The 22,111-nt window shown below is 40.4% G+C and overlaps 1 protein-coding gene across 1 annotated transcript; it reads right to left on the reverse strand.

Moving 5' to 3' along the window:
• Positions 1-655: 655 nt before the first annotated feature.
• rnf169 (ring finger protein 169) lies at positions 656-18,257 on the reverse strand. Its single transcript, XM_083695329.1, has 6 exons — positions 17,864-18,257; positions 7,577-7,644; positions 7,186-7,278; positions 6,907-7,016; positions 4,920-5,019; positions 656-4,796 (listed from the first exon to the last, which is right to left on the reverse strand). The coding sequence occupies exons 1-6, from the start codon at positions 18,246-18,248 to the stop codon at positions 3,585-3,587; spliced, it is 1,968 nt and encodes a 655-aa protein (XP_083551455.1). The 5' UTR covers positions 18,249-18,257; the 3' UTR covers positions 656-3,584.
• Positions 18,258-22,111: the final 3,854 nt, after the last annotated feature.

Genomic DNA, 22,111 nt, shown 5'->3' on the forward strand with positions numbered 1-22,111 from the left:
AGGAGCCAATTCACTGCCACTGTGGAGAAGCCAGATACAAACCTTCTGTAGTATCCAGCCAACCCCAAGAATGCCCGCACCTGGCATCGGTCTTGAGGAATGGGCCAGTCTCACACTGCAGCCACTTTATCCTGCATTGTCTTCAGCCCTTCACTGCTGACTGGCCAAGAAATTGTACCTCCTTCTGTAGCAGGCGGCACTTTTCCGGGGGAAGCTTAAGGCCAGCAGCACTTAGCTGCGCCAGGACCTCCGTCACTGCCTCCAGAGCTGTGGTGAAGTCAGGAGATGCTTGCTCCGAGTTATCTAGCTTAACACTAAATAGATGACTGGAGAGCATAATCCAAGTTAAAGCCAGAACAGCATTTTCTTACACTGTTGCGGGCAAAAGAGACTGGACCCAAAACAAAAGAGTGGATAAACCTAGCTATTTTACTAGCCTAGTTGTACTGCAGTTTCTGACCGTGGGAAAATGAGAAGAGGCTCGTGAACTGAAATTCCCACTTTAAATAAACCTGAACTAAGAGTGCCGCCCCCCCCCTTTTTTTGCCAACAGTAACTTCATTGTTGCTTTTTTATGGTTTCATGGCTAGTTCAACGTAGGCTAGCTGCCGTCTCAAATTTATAACGCAAACAAATACATAGAATTTGGCTAAGACTAAAATGTAAATTATTATTACATTATGTTGAAGACAAAATCATAAACATAATACTTTATTTTCCTATTACATGACTATAGTTATGTAGACTAAACCAGTTTTTAGTTCAGCCGATTGCTGCACCCTCCCAGGATTATGAATCATTTGAACAGACAAAGGCCAATATGGCATTGCTAAATGTAGCATGTTTTTTTCATGCATGTGGATGCAATTGATCAAGTTATTCCTCTGGATACTAATGCAAGATACAGCAAACCATACCTGCAAACTTCTACAACATACTTGAATAGAAGACAAGACAAGGGCCTCACATTTGGGTTAAGATTTCTTATTGTGTTTCACAATTCCCTTCAAAATGTGAATGGACATTTTTCCTTCAAAAAACAGTACTGCGTGTAGCGACAAATCACATACAGTGCCCGGTTTAAATAATGGGACTGAAAAATGTTTCTTCTTTTGGCTCTATACTCCAACAATTTTGACTTTGAATTCAAACAATTACTATGAGGTTAAAGTACAGATTCTTAGCCTCTATTCCAAGGTATGTGTGTATATATTGGTTTCCCAATTCTGAAATGACAACACTTTTTATACATATTGCCCCTATTTCAGGGCACCAAAGGTAATGGGACAGATTATATAATGTCTAAATTAAGCACTTGTGTTTAGTATTTGGTTGATAATCCTTGCAATAACTGCCTGAAGTCTGCGACCCATTGACCCCACCAGGCACTGGGTATCTTCTCTGGTGATGCTCTGCCTGATGCCAGGCCTGTACTGCAGCCATCTTCGGTTGTTTGTTTTGAGGAACAAATCATATCATCAGGAAATTAAATGGATTTAAATCTGAAGATTGACTTCACCAGTCAAGAACCTTCTTACTGTATTGTGATCCAATGAATTTGGAGGCATTTGCTTGTACTCGAGCATACATGTTTCTGTACACTTCAGAATACATTCTGCTGCTGCAGTCAGCGGTTACATCATCAAGACAAGTTAGCCAGTTGCAGTGGAAGCTTCGCATGCCCAAACCATAACACTCCCTCCAACATGTTTCACAGATGAGGTGGTATGCTGTAATTCTTGGGCAGATCTTCTCCAAACATTCCACTTACAATCATTTTGGTACATGACAATGTGTGTCTTATTGGTCCACAAGACCTTTTTCCAGACCTCTGCAGGATTTTTAGCAAACTTTGGGAAACCTAAGGTTTTGGCTATGTTTGTGAATTTTCTTTTCTGATTTTTCAGCCTTGTAATGGCTTACTTGACTTTCATTGAAACCTCTTTGGTCCTCATGTTGACAAGACACCAATAGCAGACTCCAAAGGCAAACAGAAAGGCACAGATAATGTGACATAACACACCTGTGTTACCAGAAACACCCATCAAAGTCAATTGTCCCATTACTTCTGGTAGCCTGAAATAGCGGGACTATGTATAAAAAGTGTCATTTCTAAATGGTGAAACCAACATGTACACAGATACCCTGCAAATCTCGACTTTAACCTCATAATTGTTTGATTTAAAATCCAAGCTTTTAGAGTATAGAACTAAAAGAAGAAAACATGCTTCACTGTCCCATTACTTAGTAGGGCACTGTATATAACATGTGGTAGCCTACATTACATTGTGAAGAATGAGCAACCTGAACATACATTTGTAAAGCAAACAGAAACTGCAGAAATTGTAGGAAACAGGCATTTTGGCACTAATCTATCCCCTCCCCACCTTCATCTTATACTAAAATATGAATTTAAGTCTTTACACAGGGATGCTATCAGTTTTTGAGTTTGTAAGGCTTTTATAAATTGATGAATGGACAGTTTACTATTAGAATATGAACAGTCTTTGAATTAAAAAAAAAAAAAAAAAAAAATATGTTGGCCTAATAACGATTTACATTACTGATAAACCAATAGCTAAGTGTATATAAACTAATTATTAATGCTTTTGATACACCAAAAATTATATTAATGTAAAGTGTTATCTAATGTGCATATCAACATAGTCTTATCATACTTAAAAAATGTAAGAATAGACATTAAAGCTAATTTTGGCATATGCCATTTGCTAAATATTTTTAGGACACCAAGAACGTGATAATATAAAATATCTCTCAAATAAAATGCAATAGCCCTTTAAAATAGATTTTTGAACATTATCTTGTAACTACTGTATTCAACTACTGTACAGCCAGTGGAAAAAGCCCAAACAAACAGACAGTATATATTAGGAGGAATCTCCTTCAGCAATATTAGATACATCTCTCCTACTTAATACCATAATATTAAACCCATGAATAATACACATGCATTTGAACATGTCTAGTGTAAGCTTTACAAACCTAATTCCTTGTGATGTGTATCTGTTTAACAAAGAACCTTCATGGCATGGCCTAACACAAGAAGTCAGAGGAAAGAAACCACACAACAGTATAACAGTTTGTGCAGATCATGACCATACGATGAACAAAAAACAAATATTGAAATAACAGCAGTTATTTACCAATTAGAAGAAATATTAGATTAGAAAATTGCAAAAATAACACTGGGCATTTTTCCATTATTACTGTAATTACTCAATGAGCTAAAGATAGCACTATATTGCATTTCCTATTCATATCATATATTCGTATGTCACCATGACCCTTTTTTGACTTCGTCAAAATGCACAAAAAGAAGTCCCGCTATAAGGTCATCAGAAATAGAGGTGCTGGGGGACGATGTTCATGTACAAAGTAATCAGCTAGGCTACATCACTAAGTTGTCCTAAGATGAGGGAAAATGTAAAACTCATAGGCCTACATTATCCTGGAAACAATGATTTCAAAGTGATGAAGTTTATCTGGAAAAGCTCGGTGTCAAAAGCAGCATTATTCTTTGTATGCAAAAAGTTGGCTGACAACATCATAAAAAAACACATTATTCAATAATTGCAATGAAAGTGCTCATTGAATTTGGAGATTCTTCCTGATCTACGGGGATTGATCTCTGTCCTGTTTTCGGTGGAAACCCATGACCGCAGAAAGTACTTGTCAGGACTTGTTTTTTGTTTGTCTACTCTCAGTTGTTCCATGTCAAACTGTCTTTGAAGATTTAATGCTAGCTCTCGATCTTCTCTCTCTTGTTGTGCCTGTTGAATGTATAGATCACCCTCTATATTAAAACCATCTTGGCTCTGAGGTCTGAACCTTTTGAGTCTTGACTCTGTCTCCTCCAGATGTTTAGTCTTTTGTCTCCTCTTCTTACCCTTCCTCGAGGTAGGTTGGTTCTGTGCACACCTCCTGTTGTCTGGCTTCTTTCTATGGTCCTGTGAGTCTTTTGAGTTTAGTTTTCCAGCATTCCTATCATGTGGGGTTAAAGTCTGTTTCTTAATAATTGAGGTTGGTCCACAATGTGATTCAGGTTCTACCACTGTCTCAAGAAAAACCCCACATTCTGTTACAGGTCCTTCACTAGTATGGGGTATTGATGGGATACTGAACTTTATGGATTGTTTTTGATTGGGGGCTGTCTCTCCAGTGGGCTGATCAAATATTAATCTCCGTTTATTGTACATGAACATTCTTTCATTCTCTTGTCTGAAGGTATCAGTCTTAATGGTGCACAAACCCAAGTGCTCATTTCCCTTCTTTGCTGAAGCACAGCTACAGGGCTTGCTCTCCTTGTCTTCTATGGGACAGTGTTTGAGGATGAGGTCCTCATTAATAGGGCTGGTCAAGGTACCCTTTGAGGTCACTTTAGCACACTGACGGTCGACCTCAATCTGCTTCCATTTCTGGAGGATAGAAGGGCTGGCTTCATAGCTAGTGGGCCTCTGCAAGCTGCGGTTCAAGTTCCGTGGGGTAGACTTTACAATGGTGGGCTCAATCACTCGCCCATCTGGCAGTCGCTTTGGTGGGGTGCATGGCGAGCAGACAATTGGCTTAAAGTGATTAAGCTCCTCAGAGATACTGTCATTGCTTTCAGGACTGATGGACCTTTCCGGTTTGGATTGAGGAGCCATAAAAGGTATTGATGATGCCATAACACCACGCCAGCTATGCCTCTTGTCTTGGACAATTATAGGTGCAGAGAGGGATCGGCTGTTTTCAGAAGAGAGCAGGATGCCTGCATTGTAGCTGTGAGCAATATTGGCCTGTAGAATGAAAAAAGCAATAACAAAAAAACTATAACATTACAAGCACAGACCAACATTTAGAAATGTAATCACCAGGTAGAAATGTCAGTGGACAATACCTGCTATAAAAGCACACCATACCTTGTCCAGTATGGGAAGATGTGTGGGAACCTTTACTTTTCCCCTCCACTCCTCTGTATCAGTACAACTCTGGCTTCGTCGCACATTGTTCGGAAGACCACTGAGGGAAAAAAGGAAAAGGTTCAGAGTTCTGTCTATGAATTTGAGAATGATAACACTTCTCCAACCCCATCCCTCAGCTTTATGAGGCAGGGCTGATTTGTTATTTTTTGGGGGAGTTAAGGATTGTGGCTTTAAGTCCAAATCAAACATACAGTGCCATGCAAAAGAAATGGGATAGTGAAGCATTATTTCTTCTTTTGGCTCAATGCTGTAATCGTTTGGATTTCAAATCAAACAATTACTCTGAAGATAAAATACAGATTCTCAGCTTTTATTTAAGGGTATTTGTATATATATTGTTTTCACCATTTAGAAATGACAACACTTTTTATACATAGTCCCCCTATTTCAGAACACCAAAAGTAATGGGACAATTGCCTTGACAGGTGTTTCTGGTAAGTCAGGTGTGTTCTGTCAGATCATTTGTGCAGGCATAAGAGAGCTGTCAATGTCTAGTATTGATTCTAGGCTTTGCATTTGCCTTTGGAGTTAGCTATTGGTGTCAACATGAGGAGCAAAGAGGTGTCAATGAAAGTCAAGGAAGCAATTTTTTCATAAGAAATCTGGAAAAACATCAGAAACATAGCCAAATCCTTAGGCGTGTCAAAAGCAACAGTTTGAAACACCTTTAAAAAGAAAAAAAAAAAGCACTGGTGAGCTCAGCAATTGCAAACTGGCTTCTAGGTCAAGGAAGACTTCTACAGTGGATGACTGAAGAATGTTCACCATAATTAAGAAAAAAAAACAACAACTGTCCCACAGATCAGGAACACTCGCCAGGAGGTAGGCGTGAATGCGTCAGAGACTACCATCTGCAGAACACCGTCACCAGCTGAACAGAGGCTTCACTGTAAGGTGCAAACCACTATCTGGCCTCAAAAAGGATGGTCAGGTTACAGATTGCTAGAAAGTACCTAAAAAGCCTGCAGAGGTCTGGAAAAGGGTATTGTGGACAGATAAGATTAATATTATGTACCAAAGTGGAAAGTTTTGAGAAAAAAGGATCTGCCCATGATTAACAGCACACCAACTCATCTGTGGAAACATGGTGGGGTGTTATGGTTTGGCCCTGTATAGCTGCCACTGGAACTCGCTAATTTGTCTTAATTGATGATGTCACTGCTGACAGCAGCAGCAGAATGTATTCTGAAGTGTACAGAAACATCTTGTTTGCTCGAGTGCATGCAAATGGCTCCAAATTCATTGGGTGGCGCTTCATCATACTGTAAGAAAATGACCTAAAACATACTGACACAGCAACTAGGGAGTTTTTCAGGGCCAAAAAGGGGAAAGGTCTTGATTGGCTAAGTCAATTTTCAGATGTAATTCCAATTGAACATGCATTTAATTTCCTGATAACATTTCAGGCAAAAAAAACCCATCAAAACAAACAACTGAAGATGGCTGCAGTACAAGCCTAGAAGAGCATCACCAGAGAAGATATTCAGCATCTGGTGGGGTAAATTGGTCGCAGACTTCAGGTAGTTATTGCATGCAAAGGATTGTCGACCAAATTTCATGAGTGCATAATTTGGACATAATATGAATCTGTCTCATTACTTACGGTATAGCAAGTGTTGTCATTTCTAAATGGTGAAACCAATATGTACAGAAATACCATCAGATAAAAGCTGAGAATCTCTACTTTAACCTCATTGTAATTGCTTGGTTTAAAATCCAACTCAATTTTGTAGTATTGAGCCAAAAGAAAAGAAAAAAGCTTCACTGTCCTATTACTTACGCAGAGCACTATATTTCTACCAAACAATTACTTTCTGACAAATCATTGTAGAACATCATTTTTGCTTGAAAAGTTACATGTCACTGGAGTCGGCTAAAATATGAAATACAAAATGTGAACATGCTAGTAAGGAGAGTTAAGTACTGTTTAGTGAAGGCTGGGGAGATTTTTATTTTTCTAACAAATGCAGACACATTTCTTGTTCTCTTCCCAATGGGTTCCTCATTCTCTGAGTCTGACAGCACCCCATGGAACTGGAAGAGAGGGGATAGGTCAAAATCATTCATAAATAAAATCTGTGAATCATGCATGTAGGCCAACTGTATATTTTAGCATAATGTTTACCATTGTGTAGGCCTGTAAATATCAGTAAGAGGACTGGGAAATATTTACTTCTAAGAAGGCTACAAGCTTAACACTTACAGGATCTTGAAAATGTTTTAGTGTTCCACATTCCTCTTTTCTATGGTTGAGGACATTCCTCCTTTCCTCTTCTTTCTCTTCATTGACTGTAATCTGATATAGAAAACATACCTGACTTGATCACTCCCAATTTTCCAAAGGACTGCCTGCAACCTTGACACTCAGTCTGAAAATGTCTGATTAAACTTTCATTTTGTAATGTACTGTCACTTCAACGCTACATTTTGTAGACACTTATTGAATGTTAAAACAAAGCATATGTAAACGCAATGCTAAAAAATTATACATGATTCTTCACAAAAAGGCAAACCACAGCCTATTTATGGTAAAACACAGGTAATTTTATAAATAATACAAATAAATGTCATCAATTGAAGAAAGATAGGCCTACCTTTTGCTTTCCATATTCTGGTCGGATATCACCAGCCTTAGATATCTGAGTGGGTGAGCAGAATATTTCTGAGGAATAACAAAAAAAAATTGTAAAACATAAATTGTGTAAATTGGGTCTATTACAATGTTTCCAAAATGGTGGGCTCACCATTAGAACTCAGTGGTGGATTGTGGAGAAATCCATTGGTCATGGCTTCAGGTCCTGGCTTGAGACTTCAATAGTTTTGGTGGGTATTAGCCTAGTTAGGGCTGGGCGGTATGGCCTAAATATCATATCCCAGTATTTTCCAAAATGTTTATGGTATGAGGTGGTATATTTTGTTTCTTAATAAAAGTTTTAAATATGTTTTAGGAGTATGAATTACATGACTCAATGCATAGCTCACTTCAAAACATAACAACTAGGGCTATCAAAGTTAACACGTTCATGTCTGTGATAAATGATATGGACATTTTTCATTATCACGCATTATTTTTTTAAAAGGTTTCCCAAGTTTGACCCTTGCAATGTACCATAGTTTTATTTTTGCTGAGCACGTGAAAGGATTATATTTATCAACTAAATATGCAAAAAAATAAAACAGAAGAGAGGCACTCTGCTGAAGCATGTGCTGACCAGTTCACATCGCAAAAGAGTGGGACATAAAAGAGAAGTTAACCACATGGGCATAGACGAAACATGATTGCTACTGCAAGACTGCTGCCCTTTGACCAATGCGATGGAATTCAACTCTCTAGATCAGGGGTGGCCAACACGCGGCTCGCGAGCCGCATGCGGCTCTTTGCTCATTAATGTGCGGCTCTTCTTTTTAAAAATGATTTTCTATTTAAAAACATAAATAATAATAAAATAAAATAAAAATATGGAATACACATTACATCTTACATTAACTTGTATTTGTCATATTTTTACTCATTTTAATTTGGGAGTTATACGTTTAAATCTGCATCCTACTGCCGAATGTGTGAATTAGTTGAGTAACGTTAACTTATTGCTGTAGCAGCGGAACCAATCCACTGAACTAGCGAACCAATCACATACCTTGACATTGAAAAAAAAAAGTGCTTCAGCGCGGGTTCATGATTTTGCTGGTGAGGTCTTTGCATGATATGTCTGAATTGTTTGGCTAGTAATCATCGTTCAAAATGGCAGGAAAAAGTGAAACCAAACGAAAATATGAAGAAGAACACCGAACGTTTTTAGAGGATTGGGAGAGTTTGTATTTTTGTGTTGAACGCAATGGAAAACCCTTCTGTCTAATATGCCAGACATCATTAGCCAATTTCAAGGCGTCAAATCTAAAACGCCATTTCACCTCACTGCATGCTGCCATAGACCAGGAATTCCCAAAAGGTACAGCACTCCGCACGCAAAAGCTGAACATGTTGAAAGGTCAGTCCGAAAAACAAACGCAGTTGTTTCGCAAATTCGCCAAACACGCTGATATCGTTACAATGGCCAGCTATCAGGTCGCGTGGAACATTGCCCGTGCGAAAAAGGCATATAACGAAGGAGAGTTTGTAAAGAAATGCATCGGCGAAGTTGTTGCAATCTTATCCCCAGAAAATGAAAATATGAAAAAAATGGTTTCAGACACAACTCTCTCGCCACACAGTTTTTCTTACATTTATAGGGGGGGGGGGGGGGGAAACATTATAATTATGAAAAAGTTATTTAATTGCAAGGTGTGTGTGTGTGTGTGTGTGTGTGTGTGTGTGTGTGTGTGTGCGCGTGCGTGCGTGCGTGCGTACGCACTATGTGGCTCTTTGCAGTAGCCATGGCAATTTTTTTGGCTCATAGTCTCTGACTGGTTGGCCACCCCTGCTCTAGATGGTAAAACATGTGCAGAGGACTCTTGCCCTACACAAGACCAATGTCAACATGCCAACCACTGAGATGGAGAAACTCCAGAAGCTGGATACACTGCTTGGACCCTGCAGGTAATAGCACAATCTCACTCACAATTCAATTATTGGTAGACAAACTAGTAATAATCATTATTAGGGCTGTCAAAATTAACGCGTTAACGTCGGTAATTAAATTTAGTAATTAATCACGTTAAAATATTTGACGCATTTAACGCATGCGCAGAACCCCCCACCCATACATCCCATAATTCCACCCGATGTCGCTCCAGTGTGCAGCTGAGCGGCGAGCGGATGCTAACAAGTCACAGCATGGAGCAAGACGAACAGGTTGGCCCTCTGGATGGGTTTGAGTTAAAAAAACAAAACAAAGATGGAACAATGAATAAACAAATAGTAATGTGTACATACTGCAAGAAAGAGTTTCAGTTTCACCGAAGCTGTTCAAGCTTAAAGTACCATCTCAACGCTAAGCATGCACTTGTTGGGGTTTCCAGTGCTACACCTGGCCTGCGTCAGACAACCCTGAATGAACGCAGACCAGTAAGTAAGTCCAACTCGGATAAATTAACCAACACAATTGCCAAATGGGTTGCAAAGGACTGTAGACCGATTTCCATCGTTGAAGACAAGGGCTTCGCCAATGTTTTGAAAGTAGCGTCCCTCGATACATCATGTCACTAGCAGGTCACATTGTGCAAAAGAAGCGGTCAGCTTTACTCTCAGAAAATGTGGACAAGTTGGTTTGCCTCAGCAACTGGCTAAAGGATGAGTAGAGAAGAGGGCCACATGTAAATGTGTAGGCCATGTTCTTTTGGTTTGATAGAAAAGATAAAAAAAGAGAATGTCTTTGTTTTTCCTTTGTTGAAGAGAAATGGCTAAGATGGCTAGAAAGTGTGTTACAGAAAGAGACACCACCCTATTTTGTTTTCCTATTTTGACAAGGAAATGTTATTGTAAAAAAGAAAAGAAAAAGGTTTCATTCAAATAAGAGAAATGGCTTGGCTAATGGCCAAGTAAGTGTGTTACAAAAAGAATGTTCTTAACACCATCCTACTTTGTTTCGAGGAATAGCAATAACAATGTTGTCATTGTACAGCAGTTTGGTGTATATTTTTCAATATTAATACCACACTGTGGATGTTATTATAATAAACATGCATACATACATATTGTATGTTAAATGTATATATCCGCCTTCTGTCATTTATCTTTCAATTCCCACAACAATATACAGAAGTAAATGGCATATTTTGGACCGAATCGAATGGTGATTAATCATGATTAATTAATTTTTAAGATGTGATTAATCTGATTAAAAATGTTAATCATTTGACAGCCCTAATCATTATAACAAGCAAATTAATAGACAGTGGGGTGAATTTCTTGCTCAGTGGTGCTGCCTTCTTTGCGCCACTTGTTTCGAGTGATGGAGCCTTTTATTTAACTATTTAGACAGGGGAAACACACTGAGATCAAGGCCTCTTTTGCAGGTGCACCCTGTCAACAATGTTAATAACAAAACAACACATACAAATATACAACACAGCTCAATGGAGAAATCAATACATCATATAAAACCACAATATTAGAAGAAACAATGACATTTTTCACCAAGACCTCAATTAACACCCTAAATTGCCCAAGCGGCACCAGAATATCTAACTGATTTTTTTTCTGTAGATTGTTCCAGCAGTTAGGTGCACCATAACTAAAAGCAGATTTACCCAATTTCGTGGAGACCTGAGTTAACCAATTCTGAGTACGGGTTAGGTCATTTATGTCCTTAGATTTCAATAATGAGGTTAGGTAGACCGGGATTTTATGCAGTAAGGCTTCATACACAAAAAGAGAGTAATGAAAAGATCCACGGGAATTTAACAAAGGTCCAGCCAACCTCTTGATAAAGAATGCAATGATGAGTATTAAAACACCTGCGATAAAGCGAAGGACGCTATGGTAGATGACATCCAAAGGTTTAAGAGTAGTGGCTGCTGCATTTTGGTCGATGATATCACCATAATCAAGTCCTGGCATGAAAATGTATTGCACAATCTGCTTTCTGCTGTTCAGGGAAAGGCACAATCTATTCCTATAAAAGAAACCCACCTTACATTTTTGCTTTTTAACAAGCTCCTCTGTATGTTTTCTGAATATCAAGTCTTTGTCAAACCAAATACCCAGGTATTTATAAGCAGGGACACGCTCAATGGGGGCACCACCCAAAGTACATATGCATAAATCAGATACATTTTTCTGTGATTTGGTAAATAAATTTTTTTCTTCCCAGCATTAAGCACCAACCTCAACCCAACAAATGCTCTCTGCAGGACAGTGAATGCAGACTGTAATAGACGGCAATAGCATATACAACGGTGTCATCGGCATATAGAGTTTACAATTATTTACAGATAATCCAATATTGTTTATGTAAATAATAAAAAGAACTGGACCAATAATTCATCCTTGTGGAGCACACTTCGTTATGTCCAGAAAATCGGATTGAACACCAGCAGTTAAGACACAGTGCGTTCTATCCATGAAATAATTTTCAAACCATCTACATGAAGCCTGATCCAGGCCTATTTCAGACAACCTCTGAATGAGTAGGTGATGGTTGACCGTATCGAATGCCTTGGAGCGATCTATCTATAAATAAGGCAGTACAATGTTTTTTTCTGATCTAGGCAATTTAACATATCATCTAAGAGAAGCACAGCAGCTTGTGCTATGACTAGGTCTAAAGCCAGATTGGTGCACATTTATGATAGAATGGGGAGATAAAAAGGTTCTTAGCTGGGAGATGACCAGGGAATACTTTGGAACGGCAAGGTAGCTTGGATATTGGGCGGTAGTTATCTAGGTTGGAGGGGTCACACCACATTTATGGAGAGGGAGAACATGGACTGCCTTCCAAACATTGGGGATAGTAGCTGAGATAACAGTTAGATAAAAAATATGTGTCAAAGACTCGGCAATCAGGGGAGTCGAAAGCTGCAATAGGCCTGGATCAAGCAGATCAACCAACATTTTTTACATCAATTTTAAGCAGGGCGTCTAGTACATCACAAGTAGAAAATGGTTGAAATGAAAACAAAGATTCGCTAGTTGACTGATCTCTCATTGAGCCAACTGGGGGCTAGGAGATGGGAGCGTAGTCGACCGCCTGACCATGGTCAAACCAGCCAAACCACCATTTCTCTCAAATAAAGAGCCTGCTGAAATAAAATGCTTCTTAAAGGCATTACTTATCTGAATTTTCTCTGAAATGGGGCCAGAGTCTGACTAAACTTCTTTAGGTAGGGATGAAGAAGAATTTCCATGTTTCAGGGCATTAATTGTTTTCCAAAATGTTGTCGGATCGCCAGCAGAATCTGAGATAGCACTTAAGAAGTAGCTTGATTTAGCTTTCTTAATTGATGAGGTACGACTCAGCTACTAAGTCTGTTTTTCTAGCTTTGGCCCAGGCCTGGTTTCTCAACAAAGGGAAATCTGAGAGTTCTGTGGAATACCAAGGATTAGATCTATTCTTAATTCTAAGGCGTTTAAAAGTGGCATGTTTGTCTGCCAGAGATGTAAATATAGATGAGAAATGTTATAGAGTCAAATCGGGGTCAGGTATGCAGCTGATAAGGGAAAGATTCAACCAATAAAGTAAAAAAAAAAAAACTGTCCACTTTGACACACCCGACTGGAAACTACAGTGAAAATGCCTACAGACTAGCTTTTTTCCATAACACCACACATCGGACAACATTGTTGATGTACTCTGCGTAACACTTATGGATTGGAAATTAGATGAGAATAAACTTTTGGCCATAACGACTGACAATGCTCCTAACATTGCAGCCACCATCAGGGCCCTGAATTGGCCATTGCTCAACTATTTTGGCTACAACCTCAATCTGGCGGTGACAGACACAGTGCAGGAACAGAGGCAAGGGACAGAGCTGGCCCTCAGAGTCTGCCGTGCCATTACAGCGTCTTCTTTCACAGCTGGCATGCAGAATTAGGACTCCCATAGCAGTCTCATAATGGTAACTAAATCAATATTTTATAAATTAATGATGACCTATAGGCTATATGACATAGGACAAGTTACATTATTACGACTTCCAACTGTTTAGTTTAATGTGTGATCGGAATGTAAAGTTTAAATGGTTGTTTAAGCAAAATTAAGTTTTTCCAATGTAGATTAGATATATGGAGCAAAGATGGCTCCCACCAACCCTCCTTTTTTTTTTTTTCATGGTAATACCACATACCCTGGTAAAATTTGAGGACGGTACAAAGGTGTGAAAAAATGTATACCACCCAACCCTAGGACTATGTAATGTACTTCTAGTTAATTGTAATCTGGAGGTTGCCTTGTCCAATGGTATTAATCATTAGTTGTGTGTCTAATGTCCCATTATACAGTGTGATAGTACCAGATGATAGTACAAATGTTGGGTGGGGTGTGGGGGGCGGGCTGAGTGGATGTGCTGGGGGGGGGGTGCTAGCTAGCGGACCGAACACACCAGAGAGAGTGAATTATTGAGTAGACATCTGCAAGGAGCCTCTGCACGCCTACCTGGCTCAGCGGCTCCTCACCCCACAACACTGCACAGCCAACACCGGAGAGCTGATCGGAAAATTGACTCATGCAGTGAAGGTTCCAGATAGCAGTTGATTCCATAGGCAAGTGATGACTTACATATGAAATTGGATTGCGAAGGGAGACAGGTGTAGGGCGACTTACTGATGGCCAGGAGGAAAGCAGAGACCGTCAAGTAGCTCCCACTCAGACTCGCAACAAACAACACAGACTTACTTGTGTCAGCATCACAATGTCACGAGCTGGAGAGAGAGAGTTATGCTTGTTATTATAATAGATCGGCAACAATTAATTGGAAGTGATTGGAAGAATATATTAAGTTACAAATTTGTACAAGTTTGATACGCCTACTCTACTCTATGCCATTTCATGCTCTGTTCAGAACATTCTTTTTCACGAACAGTGACTGTCAATATTCATACAAGTTTCAATATTCGCAGAATGTTTCCATTCACTGACGAATAATGCAGACAGGCAAAAAAAACAAATTATGACGAACAAGAAAGTCTCTGAATGCAGCACAGAAGGAGAACCTGAAATACATCGGTTTGACAAGGTGACATGTGTAGCCTAAAATGGGTTGGTGTTTACTACATGACTTTGCAAGTAAATTCTGTTACCCCGCCTCAATTTAACCCCTGCGTGCAATGCTTTATTATAAAGTTGTATTTAAAAAAAATAAATAATAATTTGTTTATAAAGCTTCCCCATACTTGAAACTCACTCTACACCTCTAAGCGTGGCCACTGTGGAAAGATACTCTATCAACAATAACTGAAAGGCAAGTCCGATTCACACCAAAGAGTGCACCTAGGAATTTTGTGGGATATTGGTAGAGAGGGTTCAGTGTGAACGGGTTTGGCGGATTTCAGGAGAACACTACCTGCCCGAATGCATAGTGCCAACTGTAAAGTTTGGTGGAGGAGGAATAATGGTCTGGGGCTGTTTTTGATGGTTTGGGCTAGGTAGTTCCAGTGAAGCTGAAATCTTAATGCTACAGCATACAATGACATTCTAGATAATTGTATGCTTCCAACTTTATGGCAACAGTTTGGGAAAGGCCTTTTCCCATTTCAGCATGACAACGCCCCCATGCACAAAGTGAGGTCCATAATGACATGGTTTGTTGAGTTTGGTGTGGAAGAACTTGACTGACCTGCACAGAGACCTGACCCCATCGAACACCTTTGGGATGAATTGGAACGCTGACTGCGAGCCAGGTCTTCTCGCCCAACATCAGTGTCCAACCTCATTAATGCTCTTATGGCTGAATGGGAGCGAATCCCCGCAGCCACGTTCTAAAATCTAGTGGAAAGCCTTCCCAGAAGAGTGGAGGCTGTTATAGCAGCAAAGGAAGGACCAACTCCATATTAATGCCCATGGTTTTGGAATGAGATGTTCAACAAGCACATATGGGTGTGATGTTCGGGTGTCCACATACTTTTGGCCATGTAGTGTGTCACTGAGGTAGGCCAGCTTTATGAGAAAGTCCTCGTCGCAAAAGTTGTTGGCAAGTGGATGCTTCTCCTCTTCCAGGAACATTCAAATCTCATCCCTCAGTTCGAATACACAGGACATCTTACAGCACGAAAGCCATCTAGATTTGCAGTAGAAAAGTACAGCTGTGTGCTCCTCTCCCTTGTCCGCACAGAAACCAATTTGACACATTTACAAAAAAGGAAATCCTCTTCAGTGATTCGTTATCAACATGCCTCACATACGCTATTAATAGGCAGTCCTTGTTACTATCTGCGGCTTCATCCACTTGAATGGCGAAGCGTTTGTCTCATATCTTTTCAATGAGCTGCTCTTCCAAGTCAGTGATACATCTTGCAATTGTGTTTTTTGACAACCAATTTGATGGTTAGTTTGGCGCGATAGTTACTGTTGGCTTGTGGCGATAGCCGTGTAAAACATTCCGTATTTAGGTTCTGTCCAGGGGGGGCGCAATCAACAGTTCGGGGAACGCTGAATTAATCTATTTTGGGCTCTGCCATTTCTTTTCACCAGCACAGTGGTGTTGCTATAACACCAGCACATGTTGCAAATAATGTAACATCAAACGTAAACATTTCATCAATGCCATGCAAAGACATAGCTTACATCTTTGGTGTGAATGGTACTGACCCACTAGATTGCAGGGTAGAACTGATGGTTTGAATGGGTACAAGACAGAACCCCACTCATCTTGAACACACTAAATTCCTAGGTAACTTGTGTGAATGGAATAGTCACAGCATAACCTTGTTTTCCTAAACCAGAGAGCCTGGGGAAATTATTTGCAGAAAGAAGATACGAAGAGGTCTAAACCCGTATGAAATGAGTGACGCCTGGTGACATGTTAAACCAATCAAATACCTTGCTTGGGGGGACTCATTTAAAAAAAATAAAAAAATAATGTAAGCTTGCATTGACAACAACTGCAAAATAGTCCTACCCAGTCGGAAAAGATGACGCACATAACAGCAAACAACCATTCTACAGGCATGTGAGGGGAGTGTTCTTGGAAATGTAACATCCTATGAAATTGCACCCTCTCCCATCGGTCCATCCAGTTAAATCCAAATCGGAACAGCTAATCTAAAATTCTCCAGACCTCTAAAAGAGGTGTGAGAACAATTTGATTTGGAGGTATGACTACGAGACTAGTCACTGCAGAACAGTGCTGTATTGCAATAGCTCCTCCCACGTGAAGATCCACAAGTCTGGACTAGTCACTTATAAAACGTATTTTTGGCTAGAGGGCAAAACGGCTATACGTAACAAATGGGAATCCATAAGTGAAGCCACTCACTTTGGGGAAAGCTGCAGGGCCGTGCCATTGACAACCAGCAAAAATACCCCAAACGTATCCTCACCGTTCTCTTAAACCTTATACTCATGTTGTTTTGGGTGCCGCTAAGAACATATTCGAATGAAATTATTGTACACCGTCGGCCACCACAGACGCAGAAAATATGACCCAACATGCTAACAGCCATTACGATAGACTGGTAGCATTGCTATCCAGTTTAGCTACCATCCGCTTGTTGATGTTTAAGTTACTTTTAAGTGTGATGCAGTTGATTGGCGAACATCACACGTAAAGCAAGAAATTCATACGAGAATGAAAATATTGTTACAATTCAAAAAAGTGTTTTATATGTCGCTAATGTGTGATTTAAGGCTACTTTGGCCAGCTTGCTATCGAAGTGTCTCCATGTTTCCCCCAAGTTTAACTCTAATTACGGGATTTTCCATATCGTCGGTACCCTGATCAGAACGAATTTCCTAGTCTAGTTTATCGGCTGTGTGCGTGTGTGTATTGTCTAGGCTGATGTCTAATACAAACACTATTCAGCGTTCGTTCATCCAATATATACAGTTTGTTCATTGTTTCAGTGACGGTCCTGTAACTTTATCTAGCTAGCTAACAATAACAACACGAAACTCCAGTTAAACTGGGAGTGGAACCGAAACAATATCATGAGATTATCTATGTTGCCAGCACAGAATGACACACAGCACTGTGCATACCTGTATCAAGCTAACGTTAGCTATCTAGCTAGCGAGGTAAACTGTTGTTGTTGAGTCTCATCGTAGTAGTAATGACAGGCAGCTGGCATCATTTAGCTAGCTAGCTATACTATATAGCTAACACAATATATCAGCCTATCTAGCCAGACGTTATAGTTACACAAACCCGTGTGACACCGTCTGCGTCTCAACATATTGACGAAATTTTAAACAATGTTCAGGCTATTACAGTAAAAATAAAAAAAGGTTTATTGCTGTCTACTAACAACATCTAAATATTAGCTACATATAGATAACATATCCTACCTTCTCCGGTAGTTTTCCAATCTCTCTGTTCCATTCTTCTCTTGCAACGTTCTGGATAACTCTTTCGAACCATATCCCAGAGTTCGGTGTTTACCAGCCTTTTCTCACGGGACTGTTTACGGGCCCAGCTAGACACTCGCAGCCGACAGAGGGGACAGCTCAAACTGGTCAATTCCACTGTCCGCTTGAAACAGCAGAGACAGACCGAGTGGCTACATGGCATGGTTACAGGCTCCAATAAAATATCGGAACAGACAGGACACCTTGCCTCCTCGAGGGTCAGCAGCAGTGAAGGTGTAGTTTTCCGCATGTCGGCGGACTTGGCTTTGCATTTTTGCCCCAGTTCAGTGGTGGATTTGGGGGACCCTGTCGCCGCCATTTTCATTGGTCTCTGTTTGTAGTTTTGAAAACAATCCCCGCCTAGTGAAATGCAACAGCGGAAAGCAAACTGCAGCCCCTGCAGAGATGCGTAGATTTTGGTTGCCTGGCGTAACGGGTAGGGGTTGGCCAGGCGTCAGGAATATCAGAGTTAGTATAATCTCTTTAAGTAGTGTAGAACCCCGTATTATCGGACGCAAATATGCATTTAGGATACATTCATGCCACACATTTTTTTTCTTCAATTATTGAACAATCAACATTGTGTGTTTATTTAGTTTAGAAGAATGCTAGCTAACATATTAACAACACACCAGTTTGATACAAACTAATTGTTTTTGTTTTATTGGTCAATGTCGGTCGCGGTACAGCCAAAAATAGGACCCCATATTATCGGTCACCTAGTCTCATATTATCGGACACTTTACCCTTTTCGCCTAAATCATACTATTACCCGTTTGTATTTACTCCCAAAACGATCAAGCTAGCTGGCTACATACCTAGCTGATGACTTTTAAAATTGCTTATTTCTGGAGTTCAGTTGTCTGTGAAACGGCGCCGTCGTGTGGACACTAAAACACAAGACAAGCGCGCCTCGATAGAGCTGCTTGATAACATTTCGCGGTTTCGTGACCCGGGTTAGTTACAACTATCTATTTTCCTGCTAGTTGCTAAGCTAGGAGGTCATATATGGCTTTACTATTAATATTAGCTGAATTAACGCTACCATTAATGATATTCCAGATATTAAAACCATGATACTAAAGTTGTCCGGGTTGTCGCGAATGTCGAATTTTAAGATTCACAGCAGAACCCACATCGCTTCGCCCTCTAGATCCGACACACAGCGCGACGGCCGTTCTATATTTTTACTAAAGCGGCCGCGGATGGACGTTATTTTCACTCATACAATGAAGTAATTTAAGCATACAACACTTAAACCATGGAAGGTAAAATCACGTCAACAAAAACATGTGACAATCTATTTTAACATTTGAGTGGAAAAAACATAGGTTGTCATTGGGAAAAAATGTTTTTTCATGTAATGACGATACTGCACCAAAGTTAAAATTTGCTCAGAAAACTGGAAGGTGGGACAGAGAGCAGGCTTACCTGAGTGGCACCACTTGACCTTCCTGTTTTGAACAAGGGGGGAGATGTGGCAGGAGATAGGTCTAAAGCAGTTGCCATCCTTACAGCAGTGGCAGTGGATGTCATCCACCATGGAATGATAGATAATAATGTGTCTACAGCTGTAGTTACTGCTTGGAATTGGACAACAGGCCAGGTGAAGGGACTGTTGAAATATGCTGCTCGGGCTGTTCTAGAGGTAGCTGGGGGGGCTTTGCTGGTACTCCTGGCTTACCATTTGATAAAACCATTAATGCCCAAGTACAACCAAATGCCTCCAAATGCATTGGATGGTGCTTCATCATACAGCAGGACAATGACCCAAAACATACTACCATAGCCAATTGAAATCCTATTGAACATGCATTTCATTGGCTGAAGAGGAGACTTCAGGCAAAATGTCCTAAAAAAGGAGGTGGAGAGGTCTGAGGAGGAGAAGCCCAGGTGTAGCCTAAAGAGATGGGTCTTTAGTCTACTGCAGAAGATAGGTAGTGACTCTGCTGTCCTGACAGAGGTGGGAACCTCATACCATCACTGGGGCACCAAGACAGAGAAGAGCTGTGACTGAGCAGAACAACCACTACATCCTTGTACAGAAGGTGGTACCAAGCGGCCAGCAGAGGTGGAAGAACGGAGTGATCGGGCAAGATTTTGGGGACTGACCATTGTTTGCAAATAGGGAGGGGCGGTTCCCTTTACCGCCCTGTAGGAGAGCACCAGGGTCTTGAATCTGATGCAAGCTTCTACTGAGAGCCAGTGAAGGGTGCAGAGGAGGGAGGTGATGTGGGAGAATTTGGGGAGATTGAACACCAGATGGGCTGCAGCATTCTGGATGAGCTGCAGAGGTCTGATAGCAAAGTCGCGGAGGCGGGGAGTTGGCCAGAAGTGAGTTGCAGTAGTCTAGGTGGAAGATGACAAGTGCCTGGATCATTTCTGCTCCATTATCTATCAAACTGCCAAATTAAGCGCAGTTTGTCAATTCACAATGTGTAACAGCACCGCTGCCAGTGTAGTCGGAGAAAATTACAATCATTTCAGGAGTAACTTTTGGGGTGTTACACGTGACCTCTTCCACCTAACAAGAGAAGGAGAAGTAAAAGATGACTAGCGCTAATGACTTGGTCCCTAAAGTAATGCCACTGCTGCTATATGGCAGTATTTCGAGTTCTGACCCAACGATAAAGTAGAGTCTGCAGATTTGGACAAGGTCATTTGCAAGATTTGCATGAAAAAGATGACGGCCAGAGATGGGAACACTAATGGGAATTAATCTACACTCGCAACTCAAACTGAAACACCTATTAACAGCTGCACAGATGAGATATCTGTCTGTATCAAGTGCTGCTGTCAGGTTCAAACAGCCATCCGCTGACAACGGACGTGTGGCCGTCAGTTAACATGACACCATACATGTCGTTAACCGTCCACTTTGTCACACCAGACTGGAAAGTAGAGTCAAAATGTCTACAGACTAGCTTTTTTTTCCAGAAAACCACACAGCGGACACCATTGTTGATGCACTCCGCGGGGCACTTGGATGCGAATAAACTCTCGGCCATAACGACTAACAATGTTGCTAACCTTGCAGCTACCATCAGGGCCCTGAATTGGCCATGGCTCAACTGTTTTGGCCAGAACCTCAATCTGGCGGTGACAAACGCAGTGCAGGACCAGAAGCAACGGACAGACTGGGCCCTCTGAGTCTGCCATGCAATTACCGCCGCCTTCTCTCACAGCTGGTCCAGTCTAATAACAGTAACTAAATCAATATTATATTGACAAATTATATAAGTAGTAAATGAAAAAATAGTCAAAATAAGCAAATGATGATTGGTAAGATTAAGCTTAATAAAGAAATTGGAATTGGAATGCACTGGGGAAGCATTTAAAGTGCTTGAAGTCTGCCCATAGGGCACCAAATTTGAGCCAAACTAATATTACTGCCCCTGGGGTAGCCTTTACACAGTGAATTCCAATGAGGTCAGTAACTTTCTTATTACCTTTTGCACTTGAAGTCAGCCTTTAGGGCACCAAGTGACCTTGACCCAAACTAAAATTACTGCTTCTACCCCCGAAAAGCATAACAGCATTCCAATTTCAAGTTTAGTAGTGGTTGCACAGTTGAAAAATTGTATTTGCTAGTTTTTACACTGGATGTGTGTAATTACTTTTAATTAATGTACCCTATCTATCTATGCCTCTATCCTACAATTACCACCATGACTACCCTCATCAGATATAGTTGAAACTGAGACCCTCCAATTATTGATTAATTTCTGTTAAGGCAAGACCTCGTTGGACAACAGCAATAGCAGACCGGTTCTCCAAGCCTCTCTGGGTACACTTTTATAGTAATTGAAAACATTTTTAAAATTGATTAATTAACCACAACAATATTGTGTCATGATAATTGTCTAATACTGTAATAATGTCTCTGTAAAATATCTCTGTAGTCCAATGAGTGCCCCATGTTGTCTAAATCTGGGGTTCTCAACCTTTTGTAATTCAAGGCCCACTTGGTATCTATCAAGATGGTCCACATACCAAAATGAATGTAAAACTAAATAAAGGGGTATTCTGACCTGTAAACATGTTTTTATTTGGTATTTTTACAAGTATTTACAAATGTTTTCAGTCCATTATCAACACATCAGTTTTACAACACATATAAACAACACTTCTCAGCACATATATACACACAGACATCAACCATACATCATCAATACATACATTTAATCA

This window comes from Argentina silus, assembly GCF_951799395.1.
Source record: "Argentina silus genome assembly, chromosome: X".
Taxonomy (NCBI): domain Eukaryota; kingdom Metazoa; phylum Chordata; class Actinopteri; order Argentiniformes; family Argentinidae; genus Argentina; species Argentina silus.